At 41.9% G+C, this 21,223-nt stretch overlaps 1 protein-coding gene across 1 annotated transcript in view; it reads right to left on the bottom strand.

The window, feature by feature from the left end:
* The window catches only part of LOC103046017 (A disintegrin and metalloproteinase with thrombospondin motifs 5), a 43,721-nt gene extending 31,131 nt beyond the window's left edge, over window positions 1–12,590 (bottom strand). The window contains exon 1 of the mRNA XM_007237759.4: window positions 11,233–12,590. Coding sequence (XP_007237821.3) covers window positions 11,233–12,165 — 933 coding nt within the window. The 5' untranslated portion in view covers window positions 12,166–12,590. The remainder of the gene's footprint in view (window positions 1–11,232) is intronic.
* Window positions 12,591–21,223: the final 8,633 nt, after the last annotated feature.

Here is a 21,223-nt window from a genome sequence, read left to right as displayed (position 1 = left end):
AGATGAAAAAAGGCCAGGCGGTTTGCTTTTGCTGTTTTTGCAGCTATAGCTGCAGAGCTGCTGCACCAAGAGATGTGTGGAAACGAGAGAATTCCCGAGATTTGACCGTTTACATTTATGACGCATGTCCATGGATTGGATATGTAACCAATTTAAGATGACATATGGAAGTGGCTCAGAAATGGTTTGAAAAATTAGGATTTGGCATGTTCACACATCCATGACAAAAACAGATCTGAGCCACATTGAGCAAAAAAAATCTGATTTGTTTGCCAATCATCCATTTATGGCAGTAACTGGGTTGCCAACTTTAGCAACCTACGAGTGTAGAGCAGAATCTACAGGCGCAGCTGCTGCTGCAACATCTGTGTGAAAATGCTATATGGAACTTGTATGCCCAACTGTGTCTCATCTAGAGCTTTTCCACCAAAAGAACTCTGGTTCTTGAACCATTTCTGAGAACCGTAGTGCTTTTTGAAAAGCCAGACTGCGTTTCCACCAGTTTTAGTGGAACTGTCAAAATGTCAACATAGTTTGCACTGAAGAACCTAGTATTCTTCGGTTCCCAATGCGAACAAACATTCCTGGTTCTAAAACCTACTTTTTTTGGTGGAAACATGGCGAAATGGTTTAAAATTTGGTTCGCAAACCAGAGCAGTGTCAGGTACACATCGTTAAAAGCACTAATCTTGTATCCATTCTAGAGGTGCACGACAACTTATCAGAGCCTCATTAAGTTGTACAGATTACAAAATGTTTCTTTTCGCTCTAATATTATATTAATATTGTAATCACTTACACATGTCATTCAGACATTCAGACTTATAAGGTTTATTTCTAAATTCTAAATATCTCTATTCTAATCCTCACTGCTCTGACTGGATAAACGTATACTAAATAAACCCTATTTTGTTATATACTGTCTTTCTTACAGTATGACAATATATCCTAATATACTGTATCTATATACACAGCCAGTCCATTTCTCTGACAGTATGGCCACTAGAGGGCCAGCAAAACGAGGCCACAAACAGTAGAGGCAGCTTGAGTTTTTCCATTATAAAAGCCCACTGAGATCAACATTTAGAACGTCTGTAAAAACACACAGATCCTATACCACCATCCTGAGATGGGTCATGACTCTCAGACTTGGCATGAGTTCAGAGTAAACACACTGAGGAGAGACAGACAGGAAGAGTGGAGTTTAGGTGGAGGGAGCTCTGGATACTCGATTCTAGGTGTGACCCAAACCATTTTATGTCAGCTGGTTCTGATTTGTTGTTCTTCTCAGGGCCGGGGATCTGACACTCCTTTTCTTCTCATTCTGTCTCTTTCTCTGATCTTCACCATTAACCCATTAAACTGAAGGATTACAAATTGGCTTTTAACCTTTAGAAGTCACTGTTACAATAAAAGCATTGAATGTACACTCACTGACCCCTAAAAAAACACACATTCCAGATGCGGTTACAGTAGGTTTTATAGGCAGATATATACAGTAAATGATTATGGGTGTGGTCTGATTAGACTGTGGGAATTGACAAAAGAGAATAAAAACAGTGCTTATGAATATATCTATGCCAATGGGCGTGTTGTTCTGGAAATGTGTGAGGTGTGTTTAGGTAAATTTATGGCATATTGCTATCTTGGCAATGGAAAACAGAGGCGCGCCACTGACTGATTAAAACCGGACAGCTTTCAACTTTCAGAATTTCATTGCTATCTTGGCAATGCAGATGCACCATGCGCACACAACGCACTTATACCCTTGCATGTTACACACACATGGCACAAAGCAGTGCACAAACCCAACATTTAACTTTTACATCAACAATAAAAAATACAGTCAGAGCACACCTGGCTCTGATTAGTTTATTTCAAGGTACGCCAAAACACATCCATGATTAATTAAGAGAATTAGTACATGCCTTTTGTCCATTTCGTGCCGTGCAAGGTGTACTTTTCCTTTCACTACGATAGCAAAGACACACTGACATCCTCGAAATCAAGCTGCCAATAGATCACTAAAATAGGGCCCCTGGTCTGCTATTGTCTTTAGCGATTAATCCAGGTTCTGTTTGAGATACAGTACAGGCCAAAAGTTTGGACACACCTTCTCATTCAACACGTTTCTTTATTTTCATGACTATTTACATTTTAGATTCTCACTGAAGCATCAAAACTATGAATGAACACATGTGGAGTTTTATGTACTTAACAAAAAATGAGCTGAACCTCCACAGTCACCGGACCTGAACCCAATCCAGATGGTTTGGGGTGAGCTGGAGCACAGAGTGAAGAAGACAAAGGAGCAACAAGTGCTAATAAACACCTCTGGGAACTCCTTCCTTCAAGACTGTTGGAAAACTTTTCATTTCAGGTGGCCACCTCTTGAAACTCATTTAGAGAATGATGCCAAGAGCGTGCAAAGCAGTAATCCGAGCAAAGGGTGGCTATTTTGAAGAAACTAGAATATATATATTCAGTTATTTCACCTTTTTTGTTAAGTACATAAAACTCCATGTGTTCATTCATAGTTTTGATGCTTCAGTGAGAATCTACAATGTAAATAGTCATGAAAATAAAGAAAACGCTTTGAAAAAGAGAAGGTGTGTCCAAACTTTCTGCCTGTATTGTATGCTATGTTAGTTGGACCTCAGGAAGAATAGCTGCTATTGTGATAGCAGCGAATGAGGGTCCCAATAAAACAATAAACAATAAACAACAATATGCATGTGGTTGCAGGCTTTAAGAGGTCAAAAACAACCCTGCAACTGACCTCAGAACAGCAACCGGAGGCTTAACATGTTCCCACAGTGCACAGTTGCTGTGTATCTTCTCAATGATCGATATCTTCAAGTAAAGCTAATAAAAGGGGGCCTCCTCCCTCAACATCAACACAGAAACGGGAGAGAACCCGGCTCAGCTGCTGTCAAAAACAAACTTCTTCTCCTATTGAGTTTCTTAAAAGTGTCCGGAACCGATCCCGCGGTGCTGCTGCCCGGCGTTGGCCCAGGCCCCAGAAATTTCAGCCAGCCAGCCGGCGTCACGGATGGACGGAGCCCGGCCTGGACCCATGTGAGGGTTTCAGCCTGTTGGAAGCTCAGTGTAGAGAGCGAAACATAGGATGTGTGAAATACCCCAGCCGACTATGATAAACATCACCTCAGACAATCTTAAATCTCTTCAGTGTACACTGTGACAGGAATGCTCAGACACACATACTCATAAAATATGTGTGATCTGCTACTGAATTCTTCAACTCTGAACACTTCTGCTATTTATTGGTCAATAGTGAACCCTGACTGGCAGAGCTAGGTCTTCGGTTCTGGCTATAAATGTCAAAACTCGGCCAATAAAATGGGAAGAAAATGCTAATTGCTCAATTTCTGATCCTGGGTTAGCATTAAATAGACAGTAAAAGCAATATATAGATACTGTATATTAGATTTTCTGTAATAGCTAAAATAAAATGGTGAGGATGTTTGATCAGATACCAAGAAAACATGCTAAGTTTAAGAACTGGCATCTCTTGTCTCATTTCTTCTTTCTTGTCTTGCCCCTGATCCCCATTCATCTTTTTACACCTCAGGTTGCCAGGTACAGAACACAATATCAGGCAAACACAGAATACCATAGCTTTAGCATCCTTCTAAAAAAAGATAGCTCCAAGAGCAGAGATAGATTAAAAATGGCAGTAAATATTGGCTATGAGTTGGAAAGATGGGGACAGCCCAGAAGGACTACAAGACAGATGTTGAACTGCAGATGATGCTTGATGAGAATTATTTCCTGAACAGGTAATCACTGAGCTTCAGCTATGGTTAGCTAATCTAAGCTGGTTAAATAATCACAACCACCAGTAGAGATAGCTATTTTAACTAATTTCAACTTTCAAGTTTCGCTTTCATACCCAGTAGTCTGTGTGTTGCTAGACTATCAAGGCAGCGAGTGTTTGAGATAGGTTAAGTGATCCAGACTAGTGCTACTACTGCTACTAAGCGCAATGATTGTATCATATCATATCTAACAGATATATTTGGGGCTTTTACAAATCATTAAATCTTTTTTGGGTTGCCAAGAAGGCCCTAAGGATTCCCCACTGCTACTGATACACACATACAGTCTACTTCTCACACTGTCTCCCAGAAATAAACACACATTCACTGCATACCCCGGCTCTGTGTACAGTACAGCTATGTGCTAATGTCTGAATGTACAGTACCATATCTACAGGCCATGAGGTCGGGGAAGTAGGGAAATTCAGAGTGTGTTTGAACATGCCATGGTTGTCTCATCTAGTGGTTGAGTGTGAAAGTGTGTGTACGTCTGCATGTGTGTGTGTGTGAGTGTATGTGTGTGTAGAAGATAGACACAGCAGGGGAGAAAGAGAGGGCATGCCAGTATAGGCGATGTTAATACGTTTAAAAAGCAGGAAACTATTACGACTGTACATTAAAGTGATATTTTGCAAGTGTTGAGGATTTGGGGATTTAGAGACCTCTCTGGTGAGAATGTGTAATTGCACACAGCATGCAGAAGAGTACTTTTAAATTGTGCCTTAGGGTGTGGTCTCCATTCAGAGTAGATAAATCTGATGCAACTTTGTTTATCCATTTAGTAAAGTACTTCAGAGCAGAGCATTTAAAGGTAACCTAGTCAAAGGAAATGTAAAAAAAAAATTGAGCAAATCCAGAGCATCTCAGACCAAAGTAAATGCTTCATATTCAGCCATACTCAAGCCCTTACCCCGCTGTGGCTGTTAGCATTGCGGCTAAACCACCTAAATCTTGTCGAGTCTGGCTACTGTGTCTGTTAGCATTGTGGCTTTAACCATACTGAGACTGACTGTAAGCATTGCATCTCTAACCATACTGAAGCTGAGTGTTAGCATTGAAGCTAAACCACCCGAACTTTGCTAAGTCTGTTAGCAAAGTTTAATTTAATTCCAACAATTAACTTCATGGTCAATAAGTGTAAATATACAGGGGTTGGACAATGAAACTGAAACACCTGGTTTTAGAGCACAATAATTTATTGTGGTGACGGACAGTTCTGGTGGAAACAGGAGAGTTGAGGTGCACATTGAATTCTGCCGTGATTTGATCAGCCGTGGTTTTATGTTTTTTGGATACAATCCGGGTTAGCACCCGAACATCCCTTTCAGACAGCTTCCTCTTACAGCATCCACAGTTAATCCTGTTGGATGTGGTTGGTCCTTCTTGATGGTATGCTGACATTACCCTGGATACCGTGGCTTTTGATACATCAAAAAGACTTGCTGTCTTGGTCACAGATGCTCCAGCAAGACGTGCACCAACAATTTGGCCTCTTGTGAACTCTGGTATGTCACCCATAATGTTATAGTGAGCATTACTATATTTAGAGTAAAACTGTGCTCTTACCCTGCTAATTGAACCTTCACACTCTTACAGCTCTTACTGGTGCAATAATGTGCAATTAATGAAGATTGACCACCAGGCTGCTCTAACTTAGCCATGAAACCTCCCACACTAAAATGTCAGGTGTTTCAGTTTCAGATAACTCTCGTATCAAGCATTTAATAAAAGTGAATCAAATTAGTGAGACATAAACTGGACTTAAATCAGTCCACTCCTTTGAAGACTGAACTGAATACACAATCATTTAGAATACAGTGCCTCACACATCTGACAGTCACTGTCCTATTCTCTCTACACTCTAATTCTCATCTTCAATCAGGCCCTTAAACAGGCTGACAGTCACTGTCCGTCCCTGCTGACAGTCAGGGCATTGTCCCCCGTCTCCGGCAGTGACCTGCAGCGTCAGAGTGATGGCATATCTGCTCCCTCTGTGATATAACATCTCATAAACACACGCTTACAAAAACGCCCGGCCCTCTGAATGCGGCTCTTGTTCCGGGACGCTTTGGTATGCGTCCAGCTCCATGGGCATCTCCACATGCCTGAACTCACAATCAAGCAGAAAAAGGGCAGCAGGGTTTGTGGGAACTATATATGTGTGTGTGTGTGTGTGTGTGTGTTGGGGGGTGGGACCTCGGCCCACACTTACCACGCTACAGCATGGTTCAAAGATCCAGCAGCGCCGCAGTGCTTTGGGTTCGGGTTCTCATTACAGTAATGAATGATGCAGTGTGGATGAGACGGTTAGGGAATAGGGAGCGTGATGTGAAGCGCGTGGTGGTGAGGGTTATGCCAGCGCTGTCATGTCCCCACCGCATTCTTCAGGAGGCTTTCTTCTCCCACTCTAAACCAGGAACCCTCTGTAGAATCACACTGGGTTTAAAGACGTTCTCTGATTATGCTTTGAACTGGTCTGAGATTCAGTTAGTAAGTGGTTATGGATTCTAGAGCTAAACACAGCAAAAAGCCAAGTTTCCAGATTTCAACACTTTCCCAGGGTTTATTCAGCTCCACACTCTTTGGAATTAAAACAAAAATTTTCAAATGTTTAATCACAGTTTTTAAGCTAACACTAAAAAAACAAAAGTTAAAAATAAACTAGATTTGATGCATCAGTGCAGTTGTCAGTGCATTGCCAGCACTTTTCCAAACTTTACAGCAGGGATTGAACTAAAATGAACAATAATGAAAAAATGAAAAAATTAAATTCTCCCCCGTCTCTCTGTCACACTTAGTGTGACTTTAGTTTCTGTCCGTTCTCGATTGTTCGCCTGTTCTTGGGCTCCCTATCTCCTTATAAAAGCATTTTTTTCCCCTTTCTTCTTGGTTTTACCTGCTTTGAGATCAACTGTTTTGCAATTAGGTTCAACAACACTCTGGGCTGGAGAGCTACTAATCTGTAGCACTCCATCCCATTACACTTCATTCTCCAAAACATATATTTTTTTTGTGGTCCACCACCTAATGGCTTAGAAAATACGGCCAAACTTAATTGCGACCACTAATTTACAGTACAAACATGGTAACTTGCTCTTATAGCCACTTATAACACTGTGGTCAGACAAACATCCTTTATTTAAGATTTAACTAAATACTGGTCGGAAAGTAGCCATGTGGACAAGACTGCACACTGGTGGTGAGTTACGGTTGGGGGAACACCCATTATGCTAAATATAATATTAATAATGATGCCAGAAGCCATTAGAGAAATTACATTTTGTTTAATGTACTTAGAAATGTAAGGTAGACTTTAACTTATTGTTTAAAGTGTGTCAGCTGTTTCTGTTTTTGTTCAATATTTACTGAAAATATGGACAGAACTCTATTCAAAAGATTATTGCTTCAAATGTATTGAGAATATTATTTTTTGTCTGTAATTGGGTAACAGGATGGTGTGAAAAACTTTGTGTCTCCAACCAGAGAAATAGAAGTTTAATAAATCACCTGCAGATGTTTTCTGTCAGAGAGTAGAAGCAGATAGCTAACTTTAATTAACTAACTAAAAAACCTTCTTTAGCTACAGCCTGTAACTAAGGAAGCTAGTCAAATTAACAGTTGGTTTGAGTGAAATGTCATTTGTTTGGAGATATTTTAGTCTGCAAATGCCAAAAAGCAATACAGTTGTAGTGTGAGAAAAGCCAGTGTTATGAGGGGTGAAAATATGAAAATATGACTGTCTTATAATTAACCTGTTATAACAACACCTGAAGAGACTCCATATGAGTCATGCTTTCTAGATAAATGCTTTTTTATAGTGCAGGTGTGTCCTGCGACAGATAGAGTGCAACAGATTCCCAATTAGATTCCTTATATTCCTTTCTGTTTATAAATAAAAGTTAATCTACAGTTACAGTACATACAGCAATCACCAGTGAAATCTGTTGTACCCATACTGCTGTGTTACACACATGCATGCAAAGGATAGACATATTTTGGTGCAACACCATTTCTTTTTTCTTCTTCTATGGTTTAACGGATGACAACAGTCTTCCTCAACTTTCTGTAATTGGTCTGAATGTGCAAACCACCTAGAAAAGTCTTTTCATGCTGCAAACAATCATCCGGACCAAGTCCAGCTCTTTTGGTTGGAACAAATTTTGGTCCTTTGAATCAGACCGTGGTTTGCAGCACCTTTAACACCTGCTATTTAGGTTCTGAAGGTCTAGATCAAACGAGGTACTTGCAAAAGCACCCTGAGTCCTCGGCTGACTGGAGCAGGATGCTGGTGGACCTGTCCGTGGAAACAAAAACACCACGTAAACCTCAGTGACTAGCATCTCTGCGAGAGAGCTGTGAAGTGTGAGCAAGAGCTGAGAGGAAATAGATGGTGATCATTCCAAGAATCTGTTTCACACACTCAACACTTCAGCTTGCCAGCTGGGCCGCTCCTCCCCTAGTGCTCTGCCCACCACAGACTACTGACATGACATAGTCAACCACAGCTACCAAACACACACATAGATATACTCATACACACACATACATACATAAGCTCAAAGGCAGCTGCGCCAGGTGTGGAAGCGCTGCTCTGCCAGAGAACACACCGCTGGCACCTATTAACCCAGTGGAAGGCCAGTGCAGTTGTGGCACTGCCAAGAGAAGCTGCCTCTGAGTGGAATCCGGTGCGGCGAATCCTGCCAAGAGGAAGCTACGTCAGCACCACTTCGGTTGGTGCCAAGCGAGGGCACCTCAGCACGAATTCCACAGGGACTCTCAGCATCGAGAGAACTTTTCCTAAGCAGGGAATCTTAATGCCAGGAGAACCAAAGTTAAGCAAAGAACTCCAGAAACAAGTCAAGACCTTACATGACTTGTGTGCTCCACAAGATTCATCAGATTCTTCAAGTAAGCTGTTTCGTGAGAGGGTTTGTGGGGGATGGGGGTTGCCTTCTAACCACATTAGAGAGGCGCTACAGAGGCACTAGAGGGACGCAAGAGAGGCGAAAGCCTTTGTACTCCGATGTTGGTTTTGTCAGAAGAGGGGAAACTTAGACGAGTGTGGTCCCAGCCCATGGAAGGCCTTTCAAATGGTGAATCTGTTTGTTTTCCTGACAGCTCAACTCTACAGAGGGAGAGCAAGAAGAAGAGGAGGAAGGGAGGGTTGAGGACTGTGGTTTGAAATAAAAAAAGATGCTTTACATCTCAGCCAGAAACCCATTTGAATGCTGACTGGTCGGCTGTGCAGGAATGTGCACACGCTGTGAGAAAGATCACGCGCCTTCTGGAGGCTCTCGCTCGCTGGCGGGCTGGGAGTGGGACTCGGTAGACCGAAGCTGGTGTCCCCTTTTGTTGAAAGAGGGAAATCGGTCAGGGACTGTTAGACAGAGGAAAGGACAGACTAATTAAGCAATAATACACGAGAGAGAGAGTGCTATAGCGTGTAATATTGGCACTGCTGTGTTGCGCTTGTATGCACGAGACCGCACTGCACAAGGCCACAGTGCCAATATGACACGTTATAGCATGAATCTCGAGTGTATTAATGCAATTATACCACAGTTCCATAATCACTGTTTAATTAAAGATTTTGAGTTAAACAGGACTTGCAAATACGATCGCAAATGCACAATAAAATGCATTATCGGCCATTTCAGCCAAAATTGTGGAAATCTAAGCTTACTGTAAACAAACAGAAGAGCTTTACTCACCCAATTAAACAGTTTTAAGGAGAGAAATCTGTGTAGATTAAAGTCCAGTGCTCGTTTGACTGAAAGAAAATGTGTTGTTTTAAGATTTAAAGTTTCATTTACTTCAGCGTCCCCCAGTGGCAAGACCTGCAGAGACCCTAAATTATCTGGAAAATATATACACAAGCTTTTATTTTAATAATAACTCTTAACCTGATATTGGTGGCTAATAAAATGTGTGTAATAATGCATATTTTCGAATCGCTGGGCTTAATTATTTTTTTATTTGTGGGACCGAGTGTTTTTGCCTGCGCCTCCTATTGGTGACATGGCATATCTGCACTGTGTCTGTGGGATCCAGCACCTTCCAGTGGTGTATAATGACATCACATTTGGTTTGTATTTGGTTTTGTAAGCGCTGTATTGTTGCTAGGTTACCTGTATGTGGCAGAGTATTACATGGAGAGGTTCGGTAACAGTGCATTACTGGCTGATAATGTCACTCATTAAACGCCTCTCAGCCAATCACATTGCAGGGTCAGAATTAACTGAGGTATAATGTAGCTTAATGCATGATGTTAGTTGGCTTTAAGTATGTAGGTCTTGTGGTGAGAGCTTCTATCCTGCCTTTACTGTGGAGCAACACACTGCCCCAAGTGCATTGCAAGCAACAGTTGATCACCACTATTAGTAAAACAAAGGACACTAAATTATATTTGAAATGCATCCACATGTGTTGCTTTTCATGGTAGAGCTTCCAATTGGTAATTTTCTGCAGTTTAATGCTCACCCACATACAGCAAGGGTTTCCCAGGAATGTTTCTGTTAGAGTGCAACACTTCCTTGTTCTGTCTAGTTCCCAGATTTATTGCCATAGCTGGGATGCCAGCTTCAGCAACCCAACATCTCTGGTCGTCAGCCTTCAACCAGCAAAACAAAAGGTTTTCCTGACACTATCTGTACTGTCTAAAGCAGGGGGTTCTAGGACCAGACCTGTAGACTCTACGCAACTTAAAACACCTGTTTCAGCAAGCTCTTTCTTTGCTGCATCAGGTAGGTTGGAGTAGACACAAACACAAAAATGGAATTCCAATGGACGAAATTGGCAAGCTGCCCTTTATACTGATGACATTAGCTTATTATACACTGATTAATATGAAAGGAGATGTATATGATTTCAAACTAACAAACTTTTTGTAACATTCATGAAAGGTTTCTTTACCATTTGGTGAAGGGAAGTGTTGGCATGACAGAAAAGTGAATTTTGCAGTGTTTTAACTGTGTTCAGGCACATTTAGTGACCTAGTTAAAAATATTGATATTACCGGAAGTAGTGCAAGTTTTAAGAATATAATCTAGTTTTAGAAAGTTTTTCTGTGCCTGTGCTTAACATTACATGCTAACATGCGCACACACACGCACACACACACACACACACACACACACAAACACATGCACGTGAGCTGTGGAGTTTTCATGATCGTTCATTCATTATTGCCAACATCTATATCTATTCAATAGCGCTAGATGAAAGTGACACTGTTGCACTTGTTACACAAGTTTTGGCACTACACTGGCAAGCATGCCAGTTTTCTGCTGCATTACTGCTACGATTGTTTCCTATATAAACACAACACTGTTCCAACCCCACAACACATTGGTGGCACACGCAACGCAGGTCACGTGCGTTCTCATGTTTTTACCTGCCTGGTGAAGAGGATGGCCGCGTCGTGGTGATGCTCGTGGTCGTCATCCAGCGGGTTCTGCTGGTTCTGCCACTTGCAGAAGCTCTTGAGCGTGGCGGCGGCGTTGCGCGAAACCTCCAGGCCCTTCTCCTTCTCCGAGAGCACCGTCAGCTTTACTACCGACAGGCGCACGGGGTTCTCGATGCTCGCGTGGCCGTAGAGGCGCGAGGCGATGGACGCCAGCGTGAGCAGGTAGTGCCGCAGCTCGGTGCCGTACTTCCTCGCCATGCTCTCGTCCGCCACCAGCAGAAGCTCCACGTGCCGGGCGCGCGACACCGACCTGCCGCGTCTCCTCAGCCGCTTCCCTTCCGTTCTCACGTGCACCACCGACTGCTGCTCCGCGTCGTTGGCGTTGATGACGTCGGGGTCGCGCGTTCCGCAGCCGTCGTGCGCGTCCGCCCCGCGCGCCGCCTCGAAGCTGAATCCCTCGCGCCTGTAGAAGTAGACGGAAGAGCGCGGGAGCGCACGTACCACGTAGCGCGCGCCGTCCACCGCGAAGAATCCGCGCAGGCGCCCGCCGCACAGCTCGAACGCCGCCAGCGACTCGGGGTTGGAGTCCACCGTGCCACGGTAGGCGCACCGGGACCTCACACGCGCGCGCCCCAGCCCGAGCGCGCGCTCCAGTGCCGGCGGCGCGCTCTCGTCCCTCTCCAGGTCGAGCTGGAAGCGACGGCCGTCCATGTCCAGGAGGAAGCCCGCGCGCCCGCCCCCGCGATACAGCCGGTCCACGGAGCGCACGAGCCCGGTAGCAGAGGCGCGAGGGGCGGCAGGTGCAGAGGGGCGCGAGCTAGGGGCAGCGGCGGCAGGAGGGGCAGCGGCGGGAGGGAGCGCGCGACACACGTGGAGCGAGGAGAAAAACAACAACAACACCACAATAATCCCGGGCAGCATGATGACGACGACGGTGCGCGCGCGCTCTCTCTCTTTCACTCGCGCGCTCAGTAGAAAAAAAAGATCAAAACAAAAACAAAGCAAAAGAAGACAAAAGCAAAAAAACAAACAAACAAAAAAGTAATCGGAAGTAATCCCGCTTTGATCTTCCTCACTGAAGAGTCGAAGCTCGAGCGCGAGGAGGAGGATGAGGGCTGCTCCGGGGCAGCAGCATCTTCGGGTCAGATCCCACACAGACACGAGCGCCTGAGAGAGAGAGAGAGAGAGAGCTAGAGCGAGGGAGGTAGAGAGGGATGTAGAGGGAGAGAAAGAGTGATGAAGGAGAAAGAGGAAGAGAGAGAGAGATGAAGGGAACAGAAGAAGCAGAAGAAGAGAGGAAGCCGGGAACCGGAGGAGCGGAGAGGCGCGAGTCTGAACTTCAGCAACAAAACACAAAGTTTTAGCTCTTTAAAGCGCCGGAGAGAAAAAGAGAGAGAGAGAGAGAGAGGAGGGGGGTGAAGTCCGGCCCCTTTGCGCTAAACTCTCCACTCCACCCTCTCTCTCTCTCTCTCTCTCTCTCTCTCTCTCTCTCTCTCTCTCCCTCTCTCTCTCTATTTCCTTCTCTCTCCCATTCATTTGTCACTCTACTTACTGTCACTCTCTTACTGTCTTTCTGGCTTTACTCTCTTTTCTTTCTCGTTTATTTGTCACACCTCTACTCTCTCCATCTCTACCTGTTTTCTCTCCATCTCTTCACTCTCTCTTTCTCGTTTTTTTTAGTCCTCTACTCTCTCCATCTCTACTTTCTTCTTTCCATCTCTTCACTCTCTCTCTTTTTCTCTTGTCACTCTTCTGCTTTCTCAGTGTCTGTCTTAACATTTCTCTCTCTCTCTCTCTCTCTCTCTCTCTCTCTTTCTTTCTTTCTCTTTGTCTCTTTCTCTCTCTTGTTTTTTTCACTTCACTGTTCTCTCAATGTCTCTCTGTCTTTACTTTCTCTTGTTAACTTGTCACACACTTGAGGAAACTTTTGAAGTTTTGACTGACCATTTCTTAAAGTATTTTTTTCTTTATTTAGTTGCGTCTCATAATCTGGATTAGAACATTACTCAAATATTCACTATTCACTGTATACCTGTAACTCTACCTCTTCACTACTTTACTTTAACTGATGCTCTCAAACACTTTATTAAGAGACAAGAAATTCAAGGAATTAACTCTTGATGAGTTCAGCACAGCTGTTAACTGAAAGCCTGGATTCCAGGTGACTCTACCTCATAAAGCTGACTGAGAAAATCCAGACAAGATGTGTAAGATGCTACTAAAATATAAAACCTATTATGGTTTGTTTAACACTCTTTTGCTTGGTAAATTATTCCATATGTTTTTCTTCACAGTTTGGATGACTTTATTGTTAATATACAATGCTGAAGATTTAAAAATAATAAAAGAACAATACACTTGTCTTTTCATGCGTGTGAGTGAAATCCAAGCATGATCTGATCATCAAAATCGCATGTTAACGCAAAGTGTAAACAGGCACACTCAGCGCTACATTCTGCATCCTGTTATATGATTTGTTTAATTATTAAAGCCCTTCCCTTTCTCCACAGCTGTGTGTGAATTTAAGAGCTATAAAAAGATGTATAATTTATACCCAGCCAGAAAAGCCAGACAGAGCATACGTGTGCCACACACACACAGAGCCGGAGGGGTACTTTAAAAACAATACAGATTACTACATGATCCAGTGGATTATTATTTTAAAGTAATGTATCTTTTTTGTTATTTCAGCCATTTCTTGTTTTCTGCAAATAAATGCTCTAAATAACTATATTTTTATTTGGAATTTGGGAGAAATGTTGTTTTGTAGTTTATAGAATAAAACAACTATGTTCATTTTACTCAAACATTAACGTATAAATAGCAAAATCAGAAACTGAAGTGACCTCTTCATTTTTTCCAAAGCTGTATTTACAGTCACCGCTGGAACAAATCGTTGCCTCCAAAATGGGGACTATACAGATTTTAAAAAATCTTACCTTAGCTTCAGTTGGCGATTGTTCATCTCTTCGGATCATTACTTAGCTTTGTCTTTGTCAGTATTCCTACTGAAAATAATTCAGACAAAACTCTAAGCTAATAAGTTGTTGTAATAACGTAAATAAATTAAGCCACAAATTTTTACACCAACTTCCGCTGTAATCTGCCTTCTGGAGTGGTTCATTTGTGGTGAGAACGTGATCTGGTCTCCATCTGACCTAGCTATAAAATATACTTCTTTTTAATTGAGCTAAACTGCTGATAAGGTGCAGCAGGTAGGTTAGGTTAGATAAGGTGCTGATATATAATATACTGCTATGAACTGCTCCATGCTGTTCAGGGCCCTATGTTAGTGATTATTAGAGTCATCAACCTCACACTGAATAGCTTGATTTAGGACTTGTCAGAAAAGGGCCTGCTGGTTTACACTTGTTCATTCTGTTTATTGTTGATGTAAAAGTTCATATAGCCACCAACAGGCAGGCAGTATGGGTTTGTGCACTGCTGCGTGTGCCTGTGTGCATAACAAGAGGGGTTAATGCGTGTTGACACTTCGCTGCCAAGATAGCAATGAACGTCTGACTGTTGATGTCTGTCAAGGTTTTATTCAGTCAGTGGTGCACCTATGTTTTCCATTGTCAAGATTTATCTCAACACACCTCATTTCCAGACCACCACATTCACACCTTATTCACAAGCACTGTCACTATTTAAACGACACAAGTGCAAGGTGCAAGAAAATAGACAATTGGTGGGGTCTAAGATAGCAATGAGCATCGTGGCACTCCTTGCACAGGGTGTAAGATATGGCGCTCAATCTTTCTTTGAGAGACTCTGTTTTTAAACATACATGTTCTGTTATTGTAGCTTTACAGACTATAAGTCTTTCTTTTAGTATTTTCATTTTTTTAGTCTTTGTTTTAGTTTGATAGAATATCAGATCTTGTTTAAACTCACGGAGAGCCTGAGTATTTTCTGTCGACCGCCGAAACAGAGTGACACTTCGTGCATCTCTCTCCCAGAATTTGTTTATTATTACGGCTGACTCAGTCACCAGTCCGTCCCACAGGATCCATCAAAAGCGCTGAGTCAGTGACAGCGAGGCGACGGAGGATTTGTGGAAGAGAGAGAGAGAGAGAGAGAGTGGGCCTAAGTGTCTCTCGCTCTCTCTCTTTCTCTCATTAGACACACAGTGGATCCCACTGATCTGTAAGGATGAGCACATTGGCACTGTGTGCTGCTCATCAGGCCCACATCATTTAAACTTCTAAATCTACATCTAAATTTATTCTTTAAAAAAAACTAATTAACATGGTATTTTACAGTAAGTATCATTGACTTAGCTAATGTAGTGCTCAACAAAATAATAAAACAAACGATAAAGCAACACCTGTTCAACCCTTGTATTAGCTATGCACTGAAAGTTTTTGGCTGAAACCGAAAAAACGAAACACTAAACCAGGGGTCGGCAATTAGTTTGGTCACGGGCCAGATATTTTTCAAACCATTACGTGGCGGGCCAAAAAAACATTCAGTTGTGTAAAATGTAGTGTAATGGGATGGAGTGCTACAGACTAGTAGCTCTCCAGCCCAGAGGGTTGTTGAACCCAACTGCAGAACAGTTGATCTCAAAGCAGGTAAACCCAAAAAGAAAGGTAAATATAAATAAATAAATAAATAAACACACCGCTCCTCACGCTCCTTGGGATCGAACCCAGGTCATCAGGGTTGCGATCCAATACACTACCATCCTCATAAGGAGATAAGGAGCCCAGGAACCGGCGGAAACTAAAGTCACGCCGAGCGCGACAGAGACATGGGGGAGGAATATAAATAAAAGTTCGCCAGAGAAGCATTAATTTTTTTATTGTTCATTACATATAGTTCAAACAACCTCAAGGACCAGATGTTTGATGGCTTGTGATCATCCATCATCTTCTTGATTATATTCCAGAGGTTTTCAGTTTGGTAAAAAATATTTTTGATTATTTTTTTTAGAGCTGTAGGTTACATTTTAACTCCTAATTATTTTCATCACCACTATTATGATTATATCAATACAGACTTATAGAAATACATTTCATCTAAATCAACAGTGGTATGAAAATGTATTTTCCCACAAACACATTTCTTTTGTTTTGACATTTATGTCATATTTACATTTTTCAGATTATCAAACAAACTTTAATATTAAACATATAAAATATAATCTAAGTAAATATAAAAATCGCTTTTTAAATGATAATTTCATTTATTAAGAGACAAAACCTATCCAAACCAATCTACAGATTATGATTACATGCCGGACCTGTAGAATCAAGAAATCAGCTAAAAGATCTCAAAAACAACACATTATACTGTAATCTGAAATTCAAAAACAGATAAGAAAACATGACGTTATTGATCATCTATCAGTCTGGAAAATGTTATAAAGTCATTGCTAAAGCTTTGGGACTCCAGAGGACCACAGTGAGAGCTATTATTCACTATATATTATATATAATTCACTAATGGAGAAAACATGGAAAGCTGGTGAACCTTCCCAGGAGTGACCGGCCGACCGATATTACTCCAAAAAAAGGGCATGGACAACTCATCCAGGAGGTCCCAAAAGAACCCAGAACGTCACTCGCCTCAGTTAAGGTCAGTGTCAATGATTCAATAATAAGCTAAAACAAATCTGTGGGGGTTAAATACTTGTTCATGCCACTGTATATGCTACAGTGTATAATGGCTTTTATTACGACTCAATCGGTCCGATTTTAGAACCAGAAAGCAAAACCACCACATGATTTGGTTTGGTTTAATCTCACTGTCTGCACTGTACCAGTCCTGTGACACTGTGCCAGCATGTGCCAGGCTGCCAGGCTGCCTCTGCTCATCCCCTAACACACACTTACCGCTCTGTGGCCACTACTGTATGACGTGTGTGGGAGGGGCTTAGCGCTTGTTTACAACACAACACCATGTGTTCACAGATGCCTGACATGGCGCAGTCCACTGGTGATGAATGATCTCCCTGTGTTACAGGCTGAATGGAAGAGTCCACTCCAGTCTGGACGGTGGACAGAGTGACGGCTGTACGGTGGTCTGGTCTTCTTCAGAGCTTTAGCCTTGCAGACAGTTCTTACTGAGCAGATTAGGCCTCTGAGATGGACAGTGTATAGAAGAATTGATAGGGATTTGATAGATCACTTGCTTGAACACTGAATTATACCCAATTTCAAGAAACTGTATGTAGTAAATTAATTGGCCACTATTTTAAAAACAATTTACAATTTTAAAACACTGGAGAGAGTTGCCTCCCACAGCCACTCCTCACAAAATGTGAATATCAGATGGGTTGCCAGATTGAACCTAAAGGCAAAGAAATGTTCAGGATCTAAACTGAGCCAAAATACACTAAAACTTTAGATTTCTCTCGTATATATCTCTGTCACACTTTGTCACTGTTTGCTACTCTGGCTCATATCGTCGCTGTCCAATGAAAAACACTTATCTCCAAAACAGCAACTTTACAGGAGAGAGAAAAAACCTTCTAAACCTTTAATGGAAGTCAATGTAAAAAGAGTTTATTTCAGGTCTTTTTAAAGAGTTTCTATTGGTCCGTTCAACAAGAAATTTTGGCACAGTGTAAGGGACAGTTTGTCTGTTCAAATTACGTAGTAAACTAAAAATCGACAAAAATGGAGATAAGTGTTTTTCATAGGACAGCGACGATATGCTCCTTCATTGTTAGCCAGTCAGACCTGAATTATGTTTCAGTGATGAAAGAAAATGCAAACAAGATTCAGTAAAATAAATGATTAAAATAGTGAATAAATAAATTAAAAAAAAAAAAAAATTAGTTTAAATGTTTAGTGTAAATTTGCTAATTCATCCTATATCACTTTTATGTAACTACTTACGCAATAAAACTAAATACATGACAGGAAAAAATAGTTATTTCACCTCATTAGCTGGGATGCTGCCATATTTTACTTTCAGTGTGCAACTAAAAAAAGTTCAATGCAGTGGGCGGGGCTAATATGATTGTGACAATAATTTGATTGTCTAATAAATGTCTATTTTGATGGACAACAGAATACAACAGTACAAGAATACACAAGAATGAAGAAAACACATGATGTCTGTTTCAAAAGACGCAGGGTCTGAAAGGGTTAAATACTTGTTGCCTTGATTACCCACCTGAGTGTGGACCACTGAGTATAAATGTGTTAATTGAAGGTTAAATTGACTTTTAAATGCCCATCCCTATGTGCAGTTGTGATAAATGACCTGTAGCTAAGATTAGCAGCATTACCAGTATTTAGTGGTGTTTTACTCCTGATGATTCAAACAGATTTTCACACAGTATCAGACAATTCATAGAAGAACATACTTACTAAAGCTTTACTGTGATTTTATTGGTTTGTGACTTCTATTCCAATTAATGCATCAACCTTGCACATTTCTAATTTTTTGTGGATAATTTCTTTTTTTTCAAACAAAAAGATTTGTTTGTATCTTCTGGCCTGACCTCTATTTTTGTGCTCCTGAATTTGTGCAGGAATTGATTATTCCTGGATGCACTATCATAGAAGGCATTATTTGGGTTCATTAGTCGGGTTTAACAGTAGTTGCAGTTTAATATCAAATAAACTTCTTTATTTGAGCTAAACTGATGTTCAGGTGCAGTTTAACCTGATAAATAAGCCATATAATTACCATAGTTACTATAGTGTCTCTGCTGCTGCTTCATGCTAAACTGTTTTCACACTGTAAAAAAAACGCCAGAAGTGCAGCGCTCACTGCTTGTGGTCTCTGATGGCCCCCTATGGTTGATCTAAACATCAGTTGTCTCTCTTGTTTCAGCAAGGGCCTCTCCATCTGCTATCCTCCATATCCTATTCCTCTTTCACCGGGGGTTAAAACTCCCTCTTATATAACCCCACTGAAGAGGAACCTCTCTCGCCCGCCTCGCCCTCCACTGGCATATCACCTACCTGTCTGTGTGTAGTGAGAGAGAGAGAGAGAGAGAGAGAGATAAAAGAGCTGCCACATCCAGGAAATGTGATTAGTTCTGAAACCCAGTTCTGAAACCCAGCAAACCATCTTGCGGCAGCTGAAAAGTGTGTGACGTGCAAAAGTATTCATCCCCCTTTACTCTGAAAGCCCTAAACAAAATTCATTATAATCAATTGCCTTCAGAATTGATGGCAAGAAAGAGAAGAAAACCTGTTGGAGGCTGTAAAAGACTTGAGACTGGGAAGGAGATTCACCTTCCAGCAAGACGATGACCCTCAACATGCAGCCAGAGCTACAGTGGAATTATTTAGATCAAAGAACATTCATGTGTTGGAATGGCCCAGTCAAAGTCCTGCTGACCTAAATACCACAAGGCTTCTGTAGCAAAATATAAAAACTGCTGTTCACAGACGCTCTCCATCAGAACCTGACTGAGCTTGAGCTGTTTTATAAAGAAGAATGGGGCAAAAGTCTAAACTCTCAATCCCTAGATGCTAAAAGCTGGTACAGACATATTCTAAAAGACTTGCAGCTGTAATTGCAATGAAAGGTGGCTCAACTAAGTAGTCATATACAGTATTTCATTTCACTTCACAATTATATGCTACTTTGTGTTGGTCTATCACTTAAAGGTCTCATTCCATTGTTTTTTTTTTCATTCATTTTAAAATGTCTGGTTGTGGTCTCTCTAGTATGAATGAATGTCATGTGAGGTGTTTTTTGTGAAAAAGAAAAGCTCAGGTGTTTCTATTTAGCCCTGCTTTAGATCACTGAATTAGTGGTCTCTAAAGAAAGCCCAGGGCCTGTGGGCGGTCCTGAGCAGAGTTGGATGAAGCCATGAAGTCACTGGTTGACGTCGACACTGTAACATCTCTCTGATCAACTCGTATTTCTGAGGATTTTTATTTTACTAGCTACTGCAGACAAGAGAGGCTGAGAAACAGTTTCATATGCAACATCATAAACAAGTCAAAGAGAGATCTATAGTATTTTACAAAGAACAAGAAAAATGGATTTTAGTGGAAGGGGACCTTCAATATCCCATTGAACTGTGGGTAATGATGGGATGATTAGAAGAAGCGGAAAGTGAGAGGAAGATGTGGCTGTACTTAACTGTGCTGGATGAGAGTTTATGGCACATGGACAAAAAGATTCTCTCACACACACACACACACACTCGGCATGCTTTGGCACACAGGGCCCAACGTGTCAAAGCCCACCCCGACTCCGGCTGGCAGAGTTACACTGATAGAGCATCAAACACCAGCACACATTAGAGAATTACACATAATCCTGATCATCTGAAACAGAGACGCCTGCCAGAGAGACATATGGACCCGGGCCAGCCACTCATATCACACACACACACATATACACATAGGCCCACACTCTAAATATAGAGCACACACTATAAAAACGTGCATATGGACACGCATGCAAGGACACGTGCTAGGAGAGAAAGAGTACACATGCTGTGTGAACCTACACACACACACACACACACACACACAGTTAGATCGAGGACATCCAATAGCACTAATTGAAAGCGGAACCATTTACATAACAGGAGGGTTAAAAGCCAAAGCTGGTGCATCCTATACAGTACTGTGACTTTCTCAGACACACACACACACACACACACACACTCCCTCATGCATAATACACCTCTCTCACAAGTGTCAGGTTAAAAATACTCTTTAAACGCTCGGCTACATAAGCGACACCTTCCACACCGAACAGCCCCTCGCACTTCACACACAGTAGCATTCCTGCTTCCCACTGTCAGAGATGACGAGTAATATGATGTAATAAGATGAGAGCGACAGGGACTGGTACGACACTCCATCTCTCATCATATCTCTAATCTCTGTTTCAGCATCGTCCTCCACCTGTCACACCTACAGCGCTCAGAGTTTAGCACCTGCTTTAATGTGCTGCGTCTTTCAGCAGCTGCTGGGTGAGATGATGCTGTTTGAGAGGGGGAACTTTAGAGCACATGTGTAACACAGGCCTCTCTGTAGGGGGGGGGGGG

This window comes from Astyanax mexicanus, chromosome 21, assembly GCF_023375975.1.
Source record: "Astyanax mexicanus isolate ESR-SI-001 chromosome 21, AstMex3_surface, whole genome shotgun sequence".
In the NCBI taxonomy this organism is placed as follows: Eukaryota; Metazoa; Chordata; class Actinopteri; order Characiformes; family Acestrorhamphidae; genus Astyanax; species Astyanax mexicanus.
This window is presented reverse-complemented; position numbering and strand designations above follow the sequence as displayed.